This window comes from Heteronotia binoei, chromosome 5 (genome assembly GCF_032191835.1).
Source record: "Heteronotia binoei isolate CCM8104 ecotype False Entrance Well chromosome 5, APGP_CSIRO_Hbin_v1, whole genome shotgun sequence".
NCBI lineage: Eukaryota > Metazoa > Chordata > Lepidosauria > Squamata > Gekkonidae > Heteronotia > Heteronotia binoei.
In genome coordinates, this window is record NC_083227.1 from 118,337,998 (window position 1) to 118,361,109 (window position 23,112).

The window sequence follows — 23,112 nt, forward strand, 5'->3', positions numbered from 1 at the left end:
CATTCTGAATAACTGGCTAGAAGTGCAGTCCTAATCACAGTCACACTGTTCTAAACTCACTGACATCAATTGACTTAGAAAGGTGTGGCTCCACTTAGGACTGTACAGTAAGTTCCTACATTAGTAAATACATAGAGTAGCTAAATTTTTAAAAACATAAAATGATTGACATTATGACGTTCAGGAAATCATGAATGCAGAAGGTCTTTGCTAAAGACCAGCCCATTAGGAATACATAGATTTTTTTCTGCTAGAAAAATTACTTGTTTTGTAGAATTTTGATCCAGAATAATATTTGTTACTTGAGGGCAGTGAAGTTAAAGAGGAAAAAATAAGCTCATGTCAAAATATTCTCCCTTTAAACAAAAGATAAACAGAAGCTCAGAGAGCAAAAATTAATGGATCAATCCACAGTACAACTATACCCAGTAACTATGCAGCATTACATTCGAAATACTTTAGAGCCTCCAGGAAGACAAAAGGAATTCTACAACATCCACTGGAATGTATTATTTTGATGCAGAAGCAAAATCATTACTGAAGAATTTAGAACTCAAAGAGAATAAGATTATTACACACATGGATTCTGCTGCCTGTTCCCTTCAGAATACCACAGGCTCCTCTACTTTTTTCACAGCACATGAGTGACTGCTCTTACCTCCATGTTCCTTTTCTTGTTCCTATTAGCTCTCTAATGATGTGTCATTGCTATGAGAAGCAATTATATGTGTTATCCCATGAGAAGAAAAAGAAGGTGTTGTGCACATTCAAGCACAGGTTTGACATTATGTGAATCAGAAGGACCAACATATTAACAATGGGAGAAGGCATTACTCAAGAGGACTGTGATACTTTCAAAGATCCAAAGCAAACATCTGATTCATCTTAATGGAAAGTAAAAGGTACCAAAAAGACTAACTAGACATTTATGAGTAAATCCTACTTCCTATACTCTTGGTTGGATGCCCACATGCTAAACAAGACAGGCAAGAAGAGGGACAGAAAAATCACGTGCTTTTCTTGCAGGTTTCCAAGTCAATGTCATGCAAAGAATTCAGTCTGTGTTGGTCTCCTGAATGGGAGTATGTAGAGACATGCAAAGGATAAGCCAGGAATTTATTTAAGGATATGCATGGCCTGCAAGGATTGGCTCTAGAAAGGATGCACACACATCCTGCATAAAGACCACTGTGCAAATGAGCTCCAAATCCCCCTTGTGTGGCTACAGGATGGCATGGCTAGGAGTTCATACTGTTGGTATGCAACCCACAAGCAAACTACATTATCAGTTGTGATTTCTTCTAATTGAAATTCAGAAAACAATCCAAACTACTTTCAATTTAATATTCTTCCAACACATAGCAATTTTTAGATTATGATTTCAGCAGGTTATCCCCTACATACTATCTTACAGCTGACATTAAATTTCCTTCAACATACACATCTAAATGGTACCACAGTTGCTGGATCACAGCCTTGTTGCATTTGAACTGGAATGTCTTATTTGGCTTATTAAGCCATTTTTAATAGTCTTTGAGTTTGTCAATGTTCAACGGAATTCATTTCAACTCACCAAGGCCTGCTCTATGAGAAGGCAGAAAAGAATGGCATTACCCACTTCTCTCAGACTCTGGAACACATCTGTCTTTAGCTCTGCATACTCAATTATGTCCTTCAGCTGGTGATGGAAAAACTCCAGGATTCCTTAAGAAAAAGAAGGAAGAGAGGGGTAATTAATCAAGAAGGATATATTATAAAGGATGAGTGCCATGAAAAGTGAGTTGGTAACGCTTTTGGAACTAGCTGTGATCCAGAGTGGTTGCCTCATGCCGTCTCCAATCATTTCATCTCTATGGGGATACTTCAAAGTCCCCTTCTAGAAAATGGGATGTTTTCCCATAGAAGAAGTCATCTTTCCTCTAGTGTCATGAGTACTTCTCCAAAGGAAAATTCCTCTCTTAGTATAAGAAAACCAAAAGATCCAACCCTATGCCTGTATCTGCATTGTACTGTTGTGCTGTTACATTCATGGTTCTCTTCTAGAGAGTAATGATGCAGAATGAAACTGATCTGTACTGACCCACTTTTGCTTCTTCCTACACATTGATAAAATTCCCCTAACTGACAGCATTTGACTGGTTGGCTCACAATAAGCCAAATCAAATTATTAATAAAGCAAATATAATATAGCAGGTCAAACCAATTTGATATTATAATAAAGGCAGTTGGGGGAGACAGGGGGGCAAATAATACTTTTCTGTGAAAACAAAACAAATATGTTTCTGGAAAATCTAAAAAGTGTACATTGCAGAGAAGCCTGGTCCTTCAACAACTTGCTACTACTAGAATTATGCCATGGCTGCACTGCTGTAGTTCATCCACCTCCGTATTTCTTCCAGTGACGGCTGCTGGTAGGTAAAGAGCTGTTCCTCAACTCCTTGACGAATGTCCCAAGTTGGCCAGTATTGCACAAGCCCACCACTGACTATTATTCATTGAATCCAACTTTCCCAGCTTGATTTTAGCCTGCACTGTATTCCTGTACAGTAACTAGGCTGTATGCATGACCCCACTGGTGGGATGTCACCAGTGGCTTTCCCATATCTTCACTTTCTCAGAAGTCTTCATACATTAGTACTCAAATACAAGGTCATTATATACCCTGATATTGCCAGTGTGAAGTGCTGTACAGTGTTGGACCTGAACTGTGCAGAATGGAGTTCAACTCCCTGATCAGCCATGAAACTAAATGGATGGCTTTGGTTGAGTCACTACTTTGCAGCCTACCTTATTTCATGTGGACTGGAAGGATAAGCCCATTTTAGCTTCCTTGAGTAACTTGAAATGTCATAAATAAAGATTAAAAAGTTGTAATCAACCATATCAGCCCATACAAAATCCAGAAAAAAAAATACAATCATATCATACCTTTTACTGAGACCAACCCAAATAGCAAAACATATCTTATGTTTTGTGTCACTTGACTGCCCTCCATAAATAAAGATACCCATGATAATGACTTCTCATTTAAAAACATCTAATGCAGTTCAAGTACAAACCTGGAGATCCATATTCATGCCTTGGCAGTCGACATATCTTCGGCATAACCTCTATCAAGGTTTTCACATATTGAAGGATGGTCCCTTGTAACTATCAGAAGAAATGGAAAATCAGCATTAAAAGTGTCAGCAGAATATAACTGAAAGCATGTTCAGCTTTACAAAGTGGCCAGTAGCCTACAAATCTTGGTTGGCTTCAGTAATCAGTCAAAATTTGATTGCCCCACACTTTCCTCAACTCTGAGGCCTTGCCTCTCTGATAACATGCTAACCTTTGGAGGCACCTGAAAGCAGCGAACGGCTGCATGTGCATTCCCAGTGAGACTTCTAAATCTTTTTTCTTTGAAAAGCAAACATCTTCCAATCATGCTGTAATGCTCATTCTAAATTCCTTTTCAAAACTGTTCATTTTTATAGCTGGGGATTTTTTTTTTTTATTCTTTGGGATTTCATTATGAATTTCCATTTGAGCAACACTCTGTGGCCAAGGCTGATTCGATACAGGGGCATATCCACACAATAGGGGAACAATGTTAAAGTTATGAAAAACTCTGTCCAGAAAAATCCCTCATTGATTCAATCTTCTCTTTTGTCTCATCAATATAGCAGGGATCTTAGAGGATTTAAATGTCAACAGCATTTTTTTGTATCTGGGAGGGGCTATTAAGAGCCTCAATAGTGATAATGTCTATATATCAAAGATTTCAGGTTTTCACGGCTGGTAACATCATTAGGGTTTGTAGAATCTTTCGGGATCAAGTGCCGTGTTCTACTGGAGAAAGTTTTCCTTCCAGACGTTTCATTCTCAGCTGCGGAGAACATCCTCAGTGGTGTTGCAGCCGGAGCAGGCACTCTGACCTTCTTGGCTGCTGTGCATTGAGTGGGGCCAGGGCTGCTGGAGAGCTGCTTCCAACCCTCCCAGCAATTAACACAGAACAACTGGTCACATTCAACCGCCAGTTTCCTTATCACTACCCTTCCAGGAAGCCCCACCAAACAATGGGCACATCCACAAACCAATTGCCCTTTCATCACACCCCCTCCAGCCTAGAAATAGCAGCTCTCCAGCAGCCCTGGCCACACTCAATGCACAGCAGCCAAGAAGGTCAGAGCGCCTGCTCCGGCTGCAACACCACTGAGGATGTTCTCCGCAGCTGAGAACGAAACGTCTGGAAGGAAAACTTTCTCCAGTAGAACATGGCACTTGATCCCGAAAGATTCTACAAACCCTAATAATGTCTATATAGTTTAATCTACTCCCCAGTAGGTTGCCAAGATGTTTGATGGTGTCATCCTTTGTTTTCCACCAAATTTTCTTGCCTCCAAATAGGCAAATTGTTAAACATATCTTATTCTTTTGAAGTACCAAGGATTGTTTTATGTGTCTATTGACCCAGTGAGACTGCATTTGTCCTTTAACTTCATTAGCTTCCTTTACAGGTGAGCTCCGTCTCTCATGATAATATGCAGCAGCTGGGAGACTCCTGTCTTTAATTAACAGTTCAATTTTTGAGGAGAGTTTGTTGATGTTATTTTGTATTTCAGAAACTCTTTCCAAAATCAAAGTCACTGTTTTCACTGTAAGGTCTGCATATTTATTAATTGTTATGTCTGACTCTCTAGCCTTTTCTTCTCTAATCATTTGCGGTTCCAGTAGTTTTCCCCACTGTGTTTCAAAACAAACTGCATCAGGCGTTTCAGACTCAGACCCCAAATCCTCATGACATTCAGCCAGGGGAGCAAAATAATTTGCGACTGGCACGTTATAAATAACTGTGTTTTCTTTTTCAAAAAAGTCGCAAATTTTTGTCTGTTTATTTGCAGGGAGTTGTAAATCATCCCCTCCTCTTTCTGTCACCTCTCCTTCATCCTCTCTTTCTCTCCTCCTTTTAAGTGCTCCCGTCCTTGGTACCATAAATCACTCTAGTTTTTCACTCTTGAGGGAATGGATAACAGATAGCAGCTGTTTAGACAAGATAGTAACTATCAACACCAAAGCATCAAGGCGACAGCTTAAAAAGCTACTTGGCACTAACACAAACTCCTTGAGGTTTCCTTATCAGACTAAGAGCAAATTGATGAAGTTAAATGAAAGGATAAATAAAATAACAAGATAAAATATACAGTCTCACTGAATGGTGATAAAGAAGCTGTCCGCCCCGACCACTCCCGGAACCGGAACTAGCTGGGGATGGGTTATTCAAAAACAGATCATTGGATACTTACCATGAAGGATCCTTCTCCTCAGGGGAAAGGAGGACATTTTGGTGAGTGATTCCCACCATCCATTCAGGCAGGCAGAACAATTTTTTCTACTTCCTGTCTCTGCTGTGGGAGTCACCCTCCAAAACTGTTAATTTGACTTCAATTCTACAAAGGGAACAAACACAACAGAAACAACAACATGGAAAAAGGAGATTAATAGGTAAGTGAAAAACAATGAAGACAGGAAGTGAAGTCTGGTGGTAACTAATTTGACAATGACTTCATGAGGGACAAGATGTCCTCTTTTCCTCAGAGGAGAAGGACCCTTCACCATAAGTATCCAATGATTCAGTCTCCCTCTGAGGTGGATAACATCTTGATTGGACCTCCCAGAGCAGTGTCCTCAGTTTTGGGGTGGGTCATCATCATCTTCAACTAGGATGAAGAACTGTCTGCTGAAGGCAGCATCAGCCAAATCATATGTATTTATCTTGTAGTGCCTGATGAAAGTGGAGACAGATGACCAAGTTGCTACTTTGTACACTGTCTTAACTGTGGTGCATCTGGTGAATGCCGCATTGGTGGCAGCACTCCTGACTGATTCCACGTGGGATAGTTAATGTATGTGCCTTGTAGGTCTCAATTATGCAGGCTTTGAAAGAGTGGCTAATGGCTGACTTGGATATTTGGAGGGGAAATGGAGATTTAAAAACACCTCTGTCTTCCTGATGTGCTCCGTTTGGCATAAGTATGTCTTAAGCACCCTCCATATGTCAAGTGTGTGCCATTTCCTTTCCTATGGATATTTAGGATTTGGATAGAAAGATGGAAGACACACCTCTTGGGCCCTGTGGAAAACAGAGTTGAATTTGGGCATTAAAGTTGGGCCAGTTCTAAGAACCATCTTGTCTTTATGAAATATGTACAATTCCAGCTTGACTGAAAGCACACCTAACTCAGATACTCTTCATGCAGATGTGACTGCTACAAGAAAGTGGGTTTTTTCTCATTCTTAACCACTTCAGGGAGACCTCATTGATTGGTTTGAAGGGTGGTCTGGTGAGGGCTGAGAGTACCATATGTAGATTCCATGTGGGGAACCTGCACACCTGTGGTAGATGTTGCAAGACCATGCCTTTAAAAGCTTCTGAAATGGAGATGTCTTGAGATGCTGAACCTCTTAATAGGTGGCAGTACTGTGGATAAGGCTGCCACCTGAAAACTCCTGCTTGTAAGGCCAGGATTAACTTAAGATGAGGTTTCAAAGGATCAATTGCCTTTCTCTTGCACCAGCATACAAAGGCCACTTTACCAAGGCCTTATATATCCTGTTTGTTTCCTAGAGGCTAATATGGTATCTGTGACTTCTGGACATAGCCTAAGCAGAAAAAGTTGTTCCTCTCAACTTCCAGACAATCAAATATAACCATTCTGGATGTGGATGTCAAGTTGGACCTTGATGAAGCATGGCTGGTGATACTGGGAGTCTCATTGGTGGCTTGATCAACATCTCTTGCAGGGCTAAGAACCACAGTGATTGCAGCCAAAAGGGTGTCACTAGGATTATCTCTGCTACTTTTTCCTTTATCTTTCTGGTTAATTTGACTGTGATTGGTATAGGTGGAAAGGTAAACAATAGAGTCCTTGACCATTGAGAAGTGAGAGCATTGGTTGCTTCAGCTTTGGGATGAAAGAACCTGGTGAAGAACCTGTTGAGTTGTTGGTCTGATAGAGACACAAAGAGGTCCTCTCTTAGAGAACTGAAAGTGGCTCATGATTAGTAGGAACAGTTCCTTTAAATGAGTCATTCCAGCCAAAATGAGTAAGAGCAAGGTATATGGTGTGAAGTTCCAAGAGACTGATAGGTAATTTTATCTCTGTCTTGGACCATCAGCCTTACACTGGCCAAGGTCACTCCCCAGCCCAATAGGCTGGCATCTGTGAATAACTTTTTAATCTCTGGTATCCAAAACCCCTTACCCTGTAGAAAATTGGGCATCTTCGTCCACCATATAAGACTGGTCTTTACCTTGAGTGGAATTCTGATGGGAATGTCCTCCTTTCTCTTGATATTGAGGTGAAACAGTCTCAAAAGTTGTTGAAGTTACTGTGTGTGAATAGATCCCCATTGTATCACATCTGTGCCTTAAATCAAGAGACCCATGAGTTTGGAGAGCCTCATTAGTGAGGAAGACTTGCTTTTGATGACTGAACTGGACATCTCTTTTATCTTCCTTCATGGTCAGTAGATTTAAGGAGTTGGAAGTTATGTCCGTGATCATGCCTAAGTGTTCTAGGCATGGCATCTGTTCCAGTGAGCTCTTCTGCAGATTTATGAGAAATTGGTGACTCTGTAGACATTGTATGGTCTTCTCTGTACCCTCCACCAATCTGTTTCCAGAGCTGGATTTTCTGTACCCTCCACCAATTTGTTTCCAGAGCTAGATTTTATTAACAAGTCATCCAAGAAAGGATGAATGTGGATTCCTCATTCCCTTAACTGAACAATGGGGTTGATCAAAACTTTGGAGAAGACTCTCGGTGCTGTTGAGAAGCCAAATTGCAGTGCCTTGAATTGTAGGTGGTGTTCCCCTACACAAAATGCAAAAACCTCCTGTGGCCTGGAAATATTGGGATATGGAAATAAGCCTCTGTTAGATCTCTGGAAGTGAAGTGCTCCTCTGACAGAAGAGATTCAATGACAGATCATAGGGTTTTCATTCTGATGTGTCTCAGCTCTTCAGAATGGCTCTCCATTCTTTTTTGAAACTGTAAAGAATATGGAGTATATTCCAAAACCCTTCTCTGAATGAGATACAAACTCGATGGTCTCAATGGTGAGGAGATGTGTCCCGCCCAGCCCGGGCCGGGACTCCACGGAGGGCCCCCCCCGCAGCCGCCAGCCATTCCCCCCCCCGCCGACACCCCCAGAGTGCCCCACATCACCACTGGGAGCCCCCGCAGACCCACTGCCACTCACCTGGGCATCTGACGCCTGAGCCACGGCCCCAGCAGCACCCCTCAGCCCCCGCAGCCAGCGCGCCCACCCATGAAAGTGAGGGGTTCAGCCAATATGCTGTGTTGAAGGAGGCTGGAGCCTGGAGGTCGGGAAGGAGGCCAGCAGCAGGGAAAGAAGGGGATGGCAGACCGAGCCGCGGCATCTGCCGCTGCTGCGCCCCGATGCTCCACAAGGACCCAGGAAGGCCCAGCAGCTCCAGCATGGCCAAGCCCCAGAACGCTTCCCCCCAGCGTCCGGGCTTATGAATGGGGGCGGAGCCGGCAGGGGGTGGGACCCAGGGAGCAGGGAGGAGATTGCCAGAGGGATAAAAGGTGGGGAGACCCAAGGTCGGGGAGGAAGCTGGCTGAGGCAGTAAGGGGCTGCCAACTGCGAGAGAGGGAGGAGCCCATGCCCAGCCGTAAGGGAAAGGGGGCCTGAGGTGCAGTAACCTGGTTCCCTCTCCTAATTCTGAGACCTCAAAGGGACACCTGCCTGGTCCCCAAAGGGGGCAGTGTCAAGAGAGAGGCGACAGCCACACCAGGGGACCACGAGAGGCGCCCGGGGCACGACAAGATGTTTTGAGACATTTCTCTGAAGTTTTGTGAAATGGGGACATTATAAATCATTGTGGTGGAGTTTTTGAAAACTGTATTGTGTAGCTTTTGGAGACTAGCTACACTTGAGAGTCTGCTTGGAAGCTGATCCAGACATCCTGGATGTAAAGAAGTTATTCCCTTACAGGAACCAATAAGGAGTCATGCCTTGGAAGGTTTTCTGTGTCAACTGACTCTTTCTGCTCTGCTTCCTGGCTGCTTGCTGAATCTAGGGTTGAAGACTAACCTTCTGAAAGATGGTCTCAGTAGTCCCCAGTTGTACCTTCTATTATTTTGTTTGAATCTCGGTACTGTGTTTTCTGTCTATGTATACGGTTTTCTGTCTATGTATCTGAGCATTCTGGGTAATGTCTTTACCTTGTGGCTAGCTTCCACCAGGATCTTGTCCAGGTACTCCCCAGACAGCCTGTCCCCCTGGAATTGATAAAATGTCACAATTGCCTTTAAGTGATAATCAGCCTACCAGGCTCAAAGCCATAGAGTTCTCCTAGCTACCGCCACTAAAGACATAGCTCTTGAAGAGCATATCAAGCACTCCAAAGTCGTGTTTGCTGCAAAAGACATAGCCTTGAGTATTCTGTTAGTCCCCTCACCAAGCTGTCAGTTGTTGTTTGGAAATTTTTCTTGAACATGTTGTTTCCACTCTGAATAATATGGATGCTGTTGCTAATGCCCTGATCACCATCACTGTAGCTTCATGAGCTTTACTTACATTGAAGTCTGCTTTTTTGTCCAGACTTTCCCTGATGATACCTTGGTCATCCTCTGATTGAAGGCAAGTAAACTGTAAGGCAGGGACTGAAGCATCAATCAGAGGGACCTGTAAGCACTTGTTGGTAAAAGAAGGTAAGGCATCCATTTTTTTTAATGAAACAAAGGTACTGTCTGTTCACCATGGGTTTGGGCTTTTAGTTGATTTTCAAAGAAATCTGGGAATCGTTTCCCTCTTGGTTGTGCCAGATCTGGGGAAAATTCCTTATTGCCTTTAGGTCTGGTTGTTTTTCCCCCCTAGATTAACAGAAGCTTCATCTTCTTCTGCAGGGGACTCTTGAAATTCTAAGGCTATCAGAGTTTTTGACAGAAGATACTGACAGTCATTGGCTTTGAAAAATCTAATGGATTGCTCAGGAATTTCAATCTCCTCTTCCCTCTCTTCTCTTTCTTCTAGATCACTGCCAGAGGATGGATCTTCCTCCCTCCAAGAAGTACTCTCTCTCCCTCTTTTCCTACCACAGGACGCCTTCTGAGTCACTTTAGAGGGCCATTGATAGCCTGTTCTCCCAGATCTGGCTATTTGGCTATGTGGGGAGGAATGGAGCCCTGCTAGTTCTCAGTCATTGCCTATGGCAATACCTATGGATCTCCTCTCTCATGGTTTGTCTCAATAGGGAGAGAAACGGGGTGGGGGGTGGGTGGAATCGAGAACCTGGAGTTGGTTACATTACCAACCCAACAATGTATGCCTTCATCTGAGTAGGATCCCATTTCTGTCTGCTGCTGATACAGCCAATCATAGCTGCCGAGTTCCGTGGCCTCCAGATGGCTTGTAGAGGTGTGAGAATCCTCCATATGCTTGATTCTAGAGTGCACAAAAGGAGCCAAAAGGCTCAATGCATCTGGAGGTCCAAAAGCAGGTTTCAACAAGTGGTGCTTTTTGGCATGCTTTTGGTTTGTCACTTGAGAGGGCTCCTTTGGGGCAGCCAAGACAAGCCGGCTGCAGGCCTTGCCAGCTCCTCCAATGTTTTCCCTGCCTACAGCTGTAAGAGGCACTTCCATTCTTCCTCTGACAGAAAGCTGGCACTGTCTGCTCTTCGCAATACTAAGAACAGCAGCTGAAAGGACTGCCTCTGTGCTTTCTAAATGGTCACCGTGCCTGGAAAAAGGGTTTGAGGTGCCATTTTTTTTTTGCTTCCTCTGGGCTCAGAGGATTAAAATGTCAAAGTATACAGTCATCAGACCACAGCTAGAGCTGCAATGATCTACAGGACAGTAGATGATCTAACTGACAGTTGACAGCTGGCAGTCCTCCAGATTGCATCAGCTAGGATGATGTAAGGGGGAAGAGTATAATGACTCAGCACTAAGCTGATTGGATAATGAACTGTGCTGAACTGTATAAATGTAATATAGCCCAGTGCTACGTGTGGTGGATGGATGGTGGTTGTATATGCAGAGCACTTTGTTAGTCTGTGTAAATATCTGTAAATAAATAGAGTATATAGTTTGCCTAACAGCAGCTGTGTGCAGACTTTATTCCTTCGAGTCTCAAGAGACCACACACTAAACGCCAACATAAAACAGTAAGAGAGAGGTAAGTGAGGAGGGTAGAAGGAAGAATAGATCTGAATGGAACAGAAAATAGGGTTTGTGAAGAAAGTATGGAGAAGGAATGAAGGCAAGGTCTACACCAGGGGTGTCAAACATGTGGCCCGGGGGACATATCAGGCCCCCGGAGGGCTTATATCAGCCCCCCCCCGAGCAATTAGCTTTCATCTGCTTTCTTCCTTCTGCATAACAGCTTGCTTTGTAAGGCTTGCTCAATTGCACATGAGCTACAGAGCAAAACCTCTATTTTCTCCATTGGCTGAGACTCCTCCCTTGGGGAGGCAGCAGGGGGGGAGTAGGCAGAGCTTGCTTTCCCAGGTTCTCTCAATCGCACAGCAGAGCTACTGAGCCAAGCATCTCTTCCTTCTATTGGCTGAGGCTCCTCTCCCTCCTGGTCCCCTGGGGAAGGAAAAAAAGAGCCAGAGCTTCCTTTGCCCAGTTTCCTGGATTGCATGGGAAAGATACAAGAAAAGCACCTTTAAGACCAATGAGTGCTAGTGTTTTAAGCATGATTAAAGTTTGTTTTTTTAAAAAAATCTTTAATTGTGTTTGTGTCCTTTATAAAGTTTATATCTCTGCTACCTAATCTTAAATAGGTACACACATGGCCCAGCCCAACATGGCCCAACCCAACAAGGTTTCATTTATGTCAGATTTGGCCCTCATAACAAAATGAGTTCAACACCCCTGGTCTACTCTAAAACTTGTCTCCTTGATGAAGCAGGAAAGAAAATGAGAAGGGAAGGTGACTCCCACAGCAGAGACAGGAAGTAGAAAAAATTGTTCCTGCCTCCCTGAATGGATGGTAGGAATCACTCAGTAAGATGTTCTCCACCTCAAAGGGAGAAATACACTTAGGAAACAGTTTAAAGCTTAAGCACAAACTGGGTTAGACGTTTTAGTTTGAATGTATGTATATGTGATGGACTGCACTTTTAAAAGCTTAGGAGAACTGTGTAATCAGATAAAGGAATGAGAAAGGTTAATTCTTCACAGAGCCAGGGAGTGTTGAGCAACAGGCTGTTCCAAGAGGTCTGGCTGACTAGCATCAGCTGATCAGAGAAAACCTTCTGAACTGGGTGCTGAAAAGAATAGAGTCTGATTTCAGCCTTAGTTGAAAGCAGAGGTGGAATTCTAGCAGGAGCTCCTTTGCATATTAGGCCACGTCTCCTGATGTAACCAATCCTCCAAGAGCTTACAAGGCTCTTTTTTGTAAGCTCTTGGAGGATTGGCTATATCAGGGGTGTGTGGCCTAATATGCAATGGAGCACCTGCTAGAATTCCACCCCGGTTGAGAGCATTTTAACACAAATGGAAAACTCAGAGAAAGTTGGCAAGGAAGTTTGGGACCATTCTGGTCAAGGAAAGGGGATAGATCTTTTGAAGGGAAAATTTCCCTACCTAGTCAAACAGGAAGAGTGCAGAGATCCCTGGCCTGGTGTGGTTAGTAACTGCCTGTAGGGACCTTAAGAAGTAGTTAAAAATTCAAGACAAGTACTGGTGTTTCAAGAGAAGGGATTTGGGCAGACCCGGCATGTGGGAGTCAGCCAAGTAGGTGGCCACCTCAGGCACCACTTGGCCTAGGGGCACCATGAGGCACCCCCTCTCCCTGCGCCCGCTGCCTCCTCATGCCTGCCACAATGTTTTAAAGGCACCCATCCATCTTCGCTTGAAGGAGGTTGGGCATCTTTAAAACACAGCGCTCTTTGGTGAGCGCAATGTTTTAAAGGCGCCCGTCCGCTTTCTGCTTGAAGGCGATCGGGCGTCTTTAAAACACAGTGCTCTTTGGAGAGTGCAATGTTTTAAAGGCGCCCGTCCACTTTCAATCTGAAAACTGCCGGCTGCCTTTTAGAAACTACGCTCTTCCAAAGATTGTAGTGCAGGGGGAAAGCGGTGCGGCAGCAGCACTCTTGTGCACTGCCCGCCGTTCCCAAGTCCCCCTCATGATGATGTCACTTTTAGTGATGTTATTGTGGCATGCACGCTATGCGCATGCAAAAAAAAATACACAAAAGGAGCTGGATGTGGGGGGGCGTGGCAAGGGGGGTCTGTCTCTAGCGGCAGAACCCTTAGCGCCAGCCCTGGATTTGGGTTCAGGAAAAAGTGTACCAGTTTTCTGGAAACCAAGAGTTAGAGAATACTCAAAGAAAGGGTGCTGGAATGCTTAGAAAACACTGGAACAACATAAAAGATTTTAAGCAACTCTGAATAGCTTAAGAAACTCTCATTAGCCTGAAACGTAAGAACTAAAGTCTATGTGTGTACTGATTTTATTCTCAGAGTTATCTATGTTGTTACTTCAGAAATTTCAACCCCTGATTTCACCTGACCTTTCCCCTTTATACTGATTAAAATGTTCAGTTAATTTTAAAATATCTCAAGTGCCATTTTCAGTGGCTTAAGTTAAAGGGTGATCCTGACTGTTTCCTTAGGTTCCTGGACTGAGCCAGCAGCAAAATATTGTACTGACACAGGGTAGGTCAGACATAGTTCTTCAGGAAAGAAGAAAACAGACCACTAGAGATGCTCAGTCAGAAAGGGAAAGAAAAATGGAGGGAAAATTTTGCCTCTGAGGAAGGGAAGTGTGCAGGGCTGTCATAGCATTTTTCAGTAATGGAAATGTTTTCTGCTATTCTACAGATGTGGATATAACCCACCATCATGTGTGATCATCAAACCACACATTTGACTAAAAGTATCAGAGATTCTAAACAATAAAAAAGCTTATAATCTGTTTTATAAATTAAAAGATTTAAACTTTGAATATACAGTCTAAAATGGTATTTCCTGCATCACTGCTTTATTTTGATCATCAGAGAGCACCTGTTTTTGATGATGGATGCTAGAAATGGCAGGGAATCCATCATGACCTGTAAATAATTGGAGTGGTCATGTTCCCTCTACAATAAAATCTGAAGAACTACAGATAGTGACTCCATTCATGGAATAAATACTTCCCACCTTTCCTTGTCTTCTTCAGATGCCCACCCCCACACCACTCCAAAAACTGCTTCAGAAATGCTGCAGCTCATGAGGGAAATCTGCAAAAATCATAGCTCCCTGCTGGTGGAAGTGCTTCCACTTGTACAGGGGCCCTTTACAATGTAAGCCCTGTGTCTAGTGTGACATTACCAGTTTCAGCATTTAGGGACAGAACCTTGAGGCTGGTATGGGGTTTTGTAAACTCTCAGATCTTCGATGGCATCAAAAGGCCTATCAAAAGAGAAGTAATGGGTTCAAAAGAACTCATTTGGAAATTCCTTTGCTCCTACAGCCATACCACCCTGAACACGCCTAGCCATTACCAGGCTCTTGACGATCTTCAGCAATTCCTCCATCACCACAGCTATCCCTTGGTATCCAAGAAGACGGCAAATTGTCTTGAAATGAGGGGGCCCCACAAAGTTGCGGTAGGAGCTGTAGATGTGGCTGTATGCAATGTTGAGTGGCTGGGGGGAAATGAAAAAGAGCCGGTTAACAGCATCATCACCAACTCAAAGGTTACTTGGGCCTCAGACAATTTTTATGGCCATACGTACAACTATCTATTTCAATTTATCCAGCCTGTCCAAAGAGCTTAGGATGGTCATCATTTTATACTCACAACAAGGTGAGGAACAATGAGGAAAGTGGGGTCAATGAATTTGCCAAAGTCATCCAGCTTTATGGTTAAATGAGATTTGCTTGTTGTCTCTAACTCTTGTGCTTTAGCAACTATATCACAGAGGTATGACTGCACTATGGAGTGAGGAATACTGTGTTAACTGCTCTGTCACAGGTTCTTTCTTCTCCAAGTTCCAGTACATGGATTTCAGAACATTTATGTCAGATTTCTGTTATTTATTTATTTACATTATTTATAGACGGGCTCTCTCATTGAGATTCAAGGCAGATTACACAGTGAAATTAATGAAATCAACAGGATGGGACATCTAAAGCTAATAGGATTAGGACTGAGGAAACCTGAAAGCAAGCAGAAACCTAAACCATAAATGGCACATTAAACTATGCAGAAATTACATAGCAGGATAATATATATAGCAGCAAGTAATCCATACTATATGCAGTAGTCTAGTCAAACATCCCTTTCCATTTATTAAAGCAAAATATCCTTCTGAATAATTCAGTTGTGGCTAGTTTGCTGAACACCAGAAGCATGGGAGCCTTCCTGACTTAATTAGGCAGGCCATTCCATAAGATGGAGGCCACAACAGAGAATCCACAGGCATGGGCAGCTGTTGACCTTTACTATCTGCAGGGTGGCACTTGCAGAAGGCCTTGCTCTGATGATGAAGAGACAGGTGGTTCTGCAGTTATGAAGGCCCAAGGCCATGAAGAGCTTTGTATATGATAGCCACTACCTTAAATCAAATTCGGGAACTGATGGGCAGCAGGATGGGAGTAATATGTACACTCTGCCTAGCACCTGACAATAATCAAGTAGCATCATTCACTGGAGCTTCCACACTGACTTCAAGGGCAGGCCCATGTAGAGTGTATTACAATAATGTAGTGTTGTGGTGACTATGGCATAAATCCACACAGTCAGGTCATCTGAGTCAAGGTAGAGAATCGCCTTCTGGACTAAATGAAAATGGCAGAAAGCATAGTTTGCAACTGCCTTAACTTGCTTCTTCCGTATTTCTTAATTAAAATGCTCAGAATATTTACCTAGAACTCTATCAAGGCATTAATTAGGCTCACACACAGATCTACCATGATGTGATCCACAAATATATGAACTGCTCCAGTAATGGAGAGCCGGTTTGGTGTAGTGGTTAAGTGTGCAGACTCTTATCTGGGAGAACCGGGTTTGATTCCCCACTCCTCCACTTGCACCTGCTGGCATGGCTTTGGGTCAGCCATAGCCCTGGCAGAGGTTGTCCTTGAAAGGGCAGCTGCTGTGAGAGCCCTCTCCAGCCCCACCCACCTCACAGGGTGTCTGTTGTGAGGGAGGAAGGTAAAGGAGATTGTGAGCTGCTCTGAGACTCTTTGGAGTGGAGGGCGGGTTATAAATCCAATATCATCATCATCATCATCATCATCATCATCATCATCATCATCATCATCATCATCATCATCATCATCATCATCATCATCATCATCATCATCATCATCATCATCATCATCATCATCATCATCATCTTCTTCTTCTTCTTCTTCTTCTTCTTCTTCTTCTTCTTCTTCTTCTTCTTCTTCTTCTTCTTCTTCTTCTTCTTCTTCTTCTTCTTCTTCTTCTTCTTCTTCTTCTTCTTCTTCTTCTTCTTCTTCTTCTTCTTCTTCTTCTTCTTCTTCTTCTTCTTCTTCTTCTTCTTCTTCTCCTCCTCCTCCTCCTCCTCCTCCTTCTCCTCCTCCTCCTCCTCTCCAGTAATCTATAATTTGAAATCACCCCAGAGGACCTATTCTAAATAGATGTTCCAGTCAAAAGGGCCTCTCCCTGAAATCTTAGTTTTTTGGCGGGAATAAGATATTCCCTCTGATTGCAAGCCATGGAGGGGTTTAAAGGTCAAAAACAGCACCTTGAATTAGGCTTGTGAGCAGCTCAGAAGCCAGTGTAATTGCTATAACATTGAGGTCACATGATCCTGGTAACTGGCCCTGACCAGCAGTCTAGCTACAGCATTCTGCACTAGCTGCAGCCTCTAAACACTCTTCAAGGGTAGTCCCAAGTTAAGCACGTTGCAGTAGTTCAGTTTAGTTGTTTTTAAGGCATGGACCACTATAGGTAGATCAGACTAAGCCAGAAATGGGTACAGCTGGTGCACTAGCTGAACCTGAGCAAAAACATTCTGAACCACAGTAGCCACCTGATTTTCTAAATTGAACACTGTATTAAATAGCACTTCCAAACTGTGAATGTGACTTTTCAAGGGGAGTGTAAGCTCATTCAAGACAGGGGAAATCTCAAATCTTTGGTTCTGTCTTTCTACTAACCCAGAGCACCTGTCTTGTCATGACTAAGTTTCAGTTTGTTCACTGTCATCCAGCCCATTACTGACTCCAAGCACTGTTTTAAAACATCAACAGTTTCTTCAGAATTAGATGGGAAAGAAAAGTAGAATTGGATACTATCCATAGATTGGATGATACCCATCCCACAGCCCAGACTTCCTGATGGCCTTTCCCTGTAGCTTCATGTAGAACTTTTGAACCCTGACATCATCAAACACTGGAGCAACTGCACATTTCCTCCTTAAAGGAGTGCTTTGATCTGTACTTCGTATCTGTTCATAATTAGATGCAGAGTACTGGCTTGCATAAGGCTATATTTAAATTTACATAATTGAACTAAAAGTAAGGTATGAATAAACCCATTTTGTTGACTGTTGAGCGATATCAGCTTGCACTCGCATAACTGAAATATGTTAGAACATGGAACTTTGGGCTTGGGTTAAGACAAAACAAATTTGTTTGACTAATCACTTGCTATTTGGTATTTTGGAAACTGCATTTGTTTATAACCAAACATAGAATTGTATGAGTTAATTAAGGAGGAATAAATGAAGACCCAGGCTATAATGATAGTATAGTATAATGAAAATTGTCGATGTTGGGAACATACCACCCATCTACCTTATGTAATATAAGGTAAAGAGCATATGTACAAGCTCCTTCACATTTAGACATTATGCACACAGAGGAAGTGTGACTTGCTTGTGCTTTTTGTATTTGTGCATATCATTAATGTCTGTGATCATTTTTCAAGGTGTATTTTATTTTGCCCATCATTTTTAAAATTTCTTTTAAGGGTATGTTCTCCACTGCTGTATCACATGAGTAATGCTCAGCTATCTCCTGAACCAGTATTTCTGCTAGTTAGACTTTTTTTTTTTTTTATCATCCTTCAAAGTATGTGGTTTCCCTCCCTGACCTGCAGGCTTCTCTCCCCTCTTAGCAAAACTATACTCCTAAAGCATTTTTTGTCAAGTCCCAAATGACTCATGATGACCCTGTAAGGTTTTCAAGGCAAAAGATGAACAGAGATGGTCTGCTATGGCCTGCCTCTGCACAACTACCCTGCTATTCCTTGATGGTCTTCCATCCAAATACTAGCCAGGCCAGACTCCACTTAGCTTCTGAGATCTGATGAGATCAGGCTAGCTATCCAGATCAGGGAAGCTACAAACCCTCCCAATTATATATGTATACATATCACATTACTGTTCCGAAAGCAAGGCTGTGGGCGAGCTTAGTAGTAAAGGCAGAGGAAGAAATACAATATTGCAATGAGCTGTACTTTTGTTTGTGGATACATTTGTTTAATAGAGTTCTGTGGTGAAAATTCCAAATTCTTCCATTTTTTGTTTCTGAAATTGTCCTGCACATTCATGACATAAAAATACATTCCCTTAATCTACATGGTCCAAACAATCCACATAACTACCAGCTGCTCAATAGAGTATGACAATCTTCTCTTTGCAAAATTTGGAATAGAGTTTTTGCTGTATAACTGAGACAGTCAAAGAAGGCTCCTAAATATGTTATTGTCTCAGGAACAGATAAATTAGCTGAGCTACTTTTATCCCCTAGTAAAATAGTGCAAAAACATTCTAATCTCGATGCCAATCTAATACACTGTATGGTCTATTTATGGACCATTTTGACCCAGTTACTGTGATGGATGTTGACAGGATCCTAAGATCTGTGAGGGCAAACACTTGTGTCCTGGACCCTTGCTACTAAAATCATGTAAGAGTCACATCAATGAGTCCTTTGTTTCTCATCAATCACTAACTCAGGACACTTTCTATTGGCCACACAACTATTTTAAAAACTATCCCAACATAAAAATGATGTGGTCAGTTATTGCTCAGTTTCTAATCTGCTTTTTATGGGCAAAGTGAATGAAAGGGCAGAAGAGGACCAGTTTCAGGTCTTGGATAACTTAATCACACTGGACTCATTGCTGTCTAGTTTCAGGTCAAGTTATGCAACAGAGAAGGTCCTGGTGGCTTTAGTTGATGACCTTCTTCTAAATGTAGACAAAGACTGTGTGTGATGGCAGAAGGCTGTCCTGTTCCTGAGAATTGCAACAGCTGTTTAATTTTTGAGCCTATGGGTGTGATCTTCCAGCATCCAATCTCCTTTTGGGGTACAGGGATGGAATGTTGGGGCGGGAGAGGCAGAGAAGCTGGAAGTGAAGGGATGACTGAGGGATAGGGAAGACAGATTATTCAGGGCCTTAAAGGTGAGAACCAGAACCTTGAATCTGACTCAGTATTCTATCGAGAGCCAGTGTAGCTAGTGCAGCACTGGTGTAATATGTGCGGTCCTGGTATTCCAGTCAGGAATTGTGCCACTGCATTTTGGACCCTCTGAAGTTTCCAGGTCAGTTTCAGGAATAGGCCAGCATGGAGCGAGTTAGAGTAGTCCAGTCGGGAGATGACTGTCACATGGATTACTGTAGCCAGGTCAGAATGTGATAGGAGGGGAGCCCTTTGCTGAGCTTGGCGAAGGTGGAAAAATGCCACTTTGACAATATGCATGACCTGAGTTTCCAATGAAAGGGAGGCAGAGGGTTTTTTGTAGAAAAAGCCCAGCAGGAACTCATTTGCATATTAGGTCACACCCCCTGACATCGCCAGTGTTTCACACAGGGCTTTTTTGTAGAAAAAGCCCAGGAGGAAGTCATTGCATATTAGGCCACACTCTCTGATACCAAGCCAGCCAGAACTGCATTCCTGTGCATTCCTGCTCAAAAAAAGCCCTGAAGGGAGGTATCCAGCATCATGCACAGACTCTTGATGATTTGTGCCGGTACTAAAGGCACTCTGTCAAGAGTTGGTAATCTGAACTCTGATCCCAATCCTGTCCCCCCTCAACCACAAAACCTCCATCTTTGACAGGTTCGACATCAATCTGCTCCTTTATAGTCAACCCACCATGGCCTCTAATCCTTCAGCCAGGTTTTGCAAAACAATGCAAATGTCTTCTTTGCATTATCTCTAATTTTTGTAATCCTAGTCCTATTGCATCACTTATTAAATCTCTCATGCTATTTGATTGCATTGATATACCATGTAATCCACCTTGAGTCTCACTGAGAAAAGTGGACTATAAACAAACAAACAAATATTAATCATATACTACTGAGAAAATTTCTACCCTTGTGCAAATTGCTGGCTATTCCACACTGAATTTTAAGAGAGACCTTTTTGCAGATATATTGGCTTCACAAAACTGCTGTGTGAGACACTGCCTGCTAACCCTGGGATGGTCTGTGTTCTGCTGTCTTGCCAACCACTTGGCACAAGGTTCCCCAGGTCTCAGAATGGGAGGGGTTTCATCACCTTGTTCCTCCTCCTCCCAACTGGAAGTGACCTTGTTTCAGTCTTAAGTTGCCAGTCTTTCCTTCCTTCTGACCGGTTTCATGGTACCTCCAGCTGATCCCACTTCACAGCCCTGTCCTTCCTGGGCTACAGACAACCACTGGCCATCCTCCTTGCCATTCCACCAAGGCTCCTCTCCTTCCTGAGCCTTTTCCTTCCAATCACCCCCTCAGCTGGGTCACTCTTGCCCTGCCACCTTGGTCTGGGGCTGCAGATTGTTTCTGATTTTTTTTGGGGGGGGGGGGAGAGGGAGGCTGGTGTTGCCTGATGCAGGCACTCATCTAGACAGCCCAGGTTCTGGGAACCTCTCTCCCCTGGTTCTCATGTGTGTAGAGATGCCAGCACTTGTGGTTGCCTGGTGTCATTGTTGCATGGGCGTCTGGCTCCCTGCCCATGTTCTCAGCTCAATGGTAGCCTGTGCCCTCGCTGCTGTGGCTTATGGCTCCTTGGCCTGCTCCTCCAGTCTTGCAGCAGTCTGGGCAATGGCTGCCGCACTCCCTGGATTATCTCCTCGTTCCTTCTCCTCTTGTTACAACCTAGGATGCTGCTGCCAAGGCCACTGGACCCCTCACTGCTCCCAAGTAAGATCTGAGCATCAGGAGCAGCTGGGACATTGGGCAGGGAGCCCTGACAGCTCCCTGAGCACTCCAGACCCCTGCCTGGCACTGCTGCAGGGCTGGAGCTTGCCTCTAGCCCTAGACATGCTAGATGGAACATGCCAAATGTAAATCCCTTCACAACCTGGGTCCTACGAATCTAAGGAACCTCCTCTCCATGCACCAGTAATAGTACTTGCTCATCTTCTATTCTTCCTCAATTCATTGAAGGGATTTTTTGAGCACTGGTTCTGTACTAGGTCTAGATCTTCTATTCTACTGAAGTCTTCCTGAGTCATTCTGAAAGACATCAATCCTTATAGATTTCCCCAGAGCATAAATCCATTCTTATCTATATTGGTTTGTATTTTGCAGAAACTGTAGTGATTTTTGTGTTATCTTTTAACCTTTTTTAAAAAAATTGTGGCAATGTTTCTGTATCTATTATGAGCTGAATAAGAAAGGCATGAAATAAAATATATTAAATAAAGAATGCACACCACCACCAAATTCAGCAATACAGATATGTCCAAAATAGTGGTATGTATGTGGGGGTGGGATATGTTCTAAAGGGATGACAAAAAATGCTAATCTACTGTTGTCATGATGGGAGACAATAAAGCAGAGTATGTGAAACATCTGCAACATCTGTAACCTCAAAACTCTTCAGGGCAGAGATCTTCCAGTTTTATGTTTAGAGAAGAAGGATGCTTAGGTACTCCTAGAATCACTGTATCTAATTGTGGATACTTAAATGTGTGGATCCATGGCATGTACAGAGAAAATAGATATTTCTACAAACTTGGGAGATCCCATAGGTTTGCAGAAAAATAAAACCTGGAAACTGGAAAAAAAATGAAGGGGCTGAAATCCCCCTGTAAGAAGAGCATTTTGTGAGTGGTGAGGAAGGGGATGGATGGGCAGGCAAGCAGAGTGATGGGAGGGGCAGCTGATTGAGTGAGCTTCCCCCTCTTCCACTAATTTCTCATGGGACTGTGCCAGGAGGTGAAGTATGAGCCTCCATGTCAGCCAGGCTGGAGGTAGCAGCGCTACCAGTAGACAGCTAAGCAAGCGAAGGGAGGGTGGAAGCACAGGATTTCTCCCTAAACTGTCACTATTCTCTCTCCACTGCACCATCCCTGCACTGCTTTTTTCCATACATCATCACTGATGACCAAATGGCCATCTTACGGCAGCATGAAGTAAAGTACTGGGAAACTGAAGCCAGGAGAAGATGTACTCTTTTATCTGTTGCTGATGCAGTGTTTATATAATGATTACTACTATAGAAAAGTTGGTTCTTCTGAATCAAATGTATGGAAGAAATATGTATCTACTACTGATTTCACTAAACAAAGCATTATTTTAAAATACATCTTCATATTTCCCCTAGCCAAGATTCAGTTTAGTTCACATTTACACTAGATAAAATTTACTAATTCACCTTCTACTATGCTAGAATCCGACACACAGAAATCAGCACTAACAATTTTCAAGGAATGGAAAATAAAATAAAAACAGATGAGAAATTTTGTATCTTTTGTTGAATGAGCATTCATTGATGGAAGAATATGTCATTTGTGGAGCTATGCAAAATCTGTGGTTGTGTAGACTAGCAAGGTTATTGAAAACACATCTATTAAGTCCCTACGGCCCCCATGTGGAAGCTCTTGCAAACAGCACCGTGATATACTATGCTGTCTGTAATGTTGAGTAGTGCTTATATATAAAAAAGAAGGAAACAGCTAGGACTCAACTAACGGAGCACAGGCTTTGCATAAACAATATTCTAGATTTGGTTCCTGTCATCTCCAGTTAAAAGGATCTCAGGAAGCAGCTGTTAAAACTGTTTTGCTCTCCCTAAACTTAAAGAGTCAGTAACTGCTAATTAGAGTAGGCAAGGATGAAATAAAGAAGTCCATCTGTCCTCGACCAAAGCCAGGGCCTTCTCAGCCCTGGCTCCTACCTGATAGAACTCTCTGCCAA

General features: G+C 43.1%; 1 protein-coding gene across 5 annotated transcripts in view; it reads right to left on the bottom strand.

Moving 5' to 3' along the window:
* The window catches only part of CYFIP2 (cytoplasmic FMR1 interacting protein 2), a 91,482-nt gene that overhangs the window by 15,495 nt on the left and 52,875 nt on the right, over positions 1-23,112 (bottom strand). For all 5 annotated transcript variants that reach the window (XM_060240248.1, XM_060240249.1, XM_060240247.1 and 2 more), the window contains 3 exons: positions 14,507-14,650; positions 3,060-3,150; positions 1,574-1,704 (listed from right to left, as the gene is read on the bottom strand). In XM_060240248.1, the coding sequence (XP_060096231.1) occupies positions 1,574-1,704; positions 3,060-3,150; positions 14,507-14,650 (366 nt within the window). The remainder of the gene's footprint in view (positions 1-1,573; positions 1,705-3,059; positions 3,151-14,506; positions 14,651-23,112) is intronic.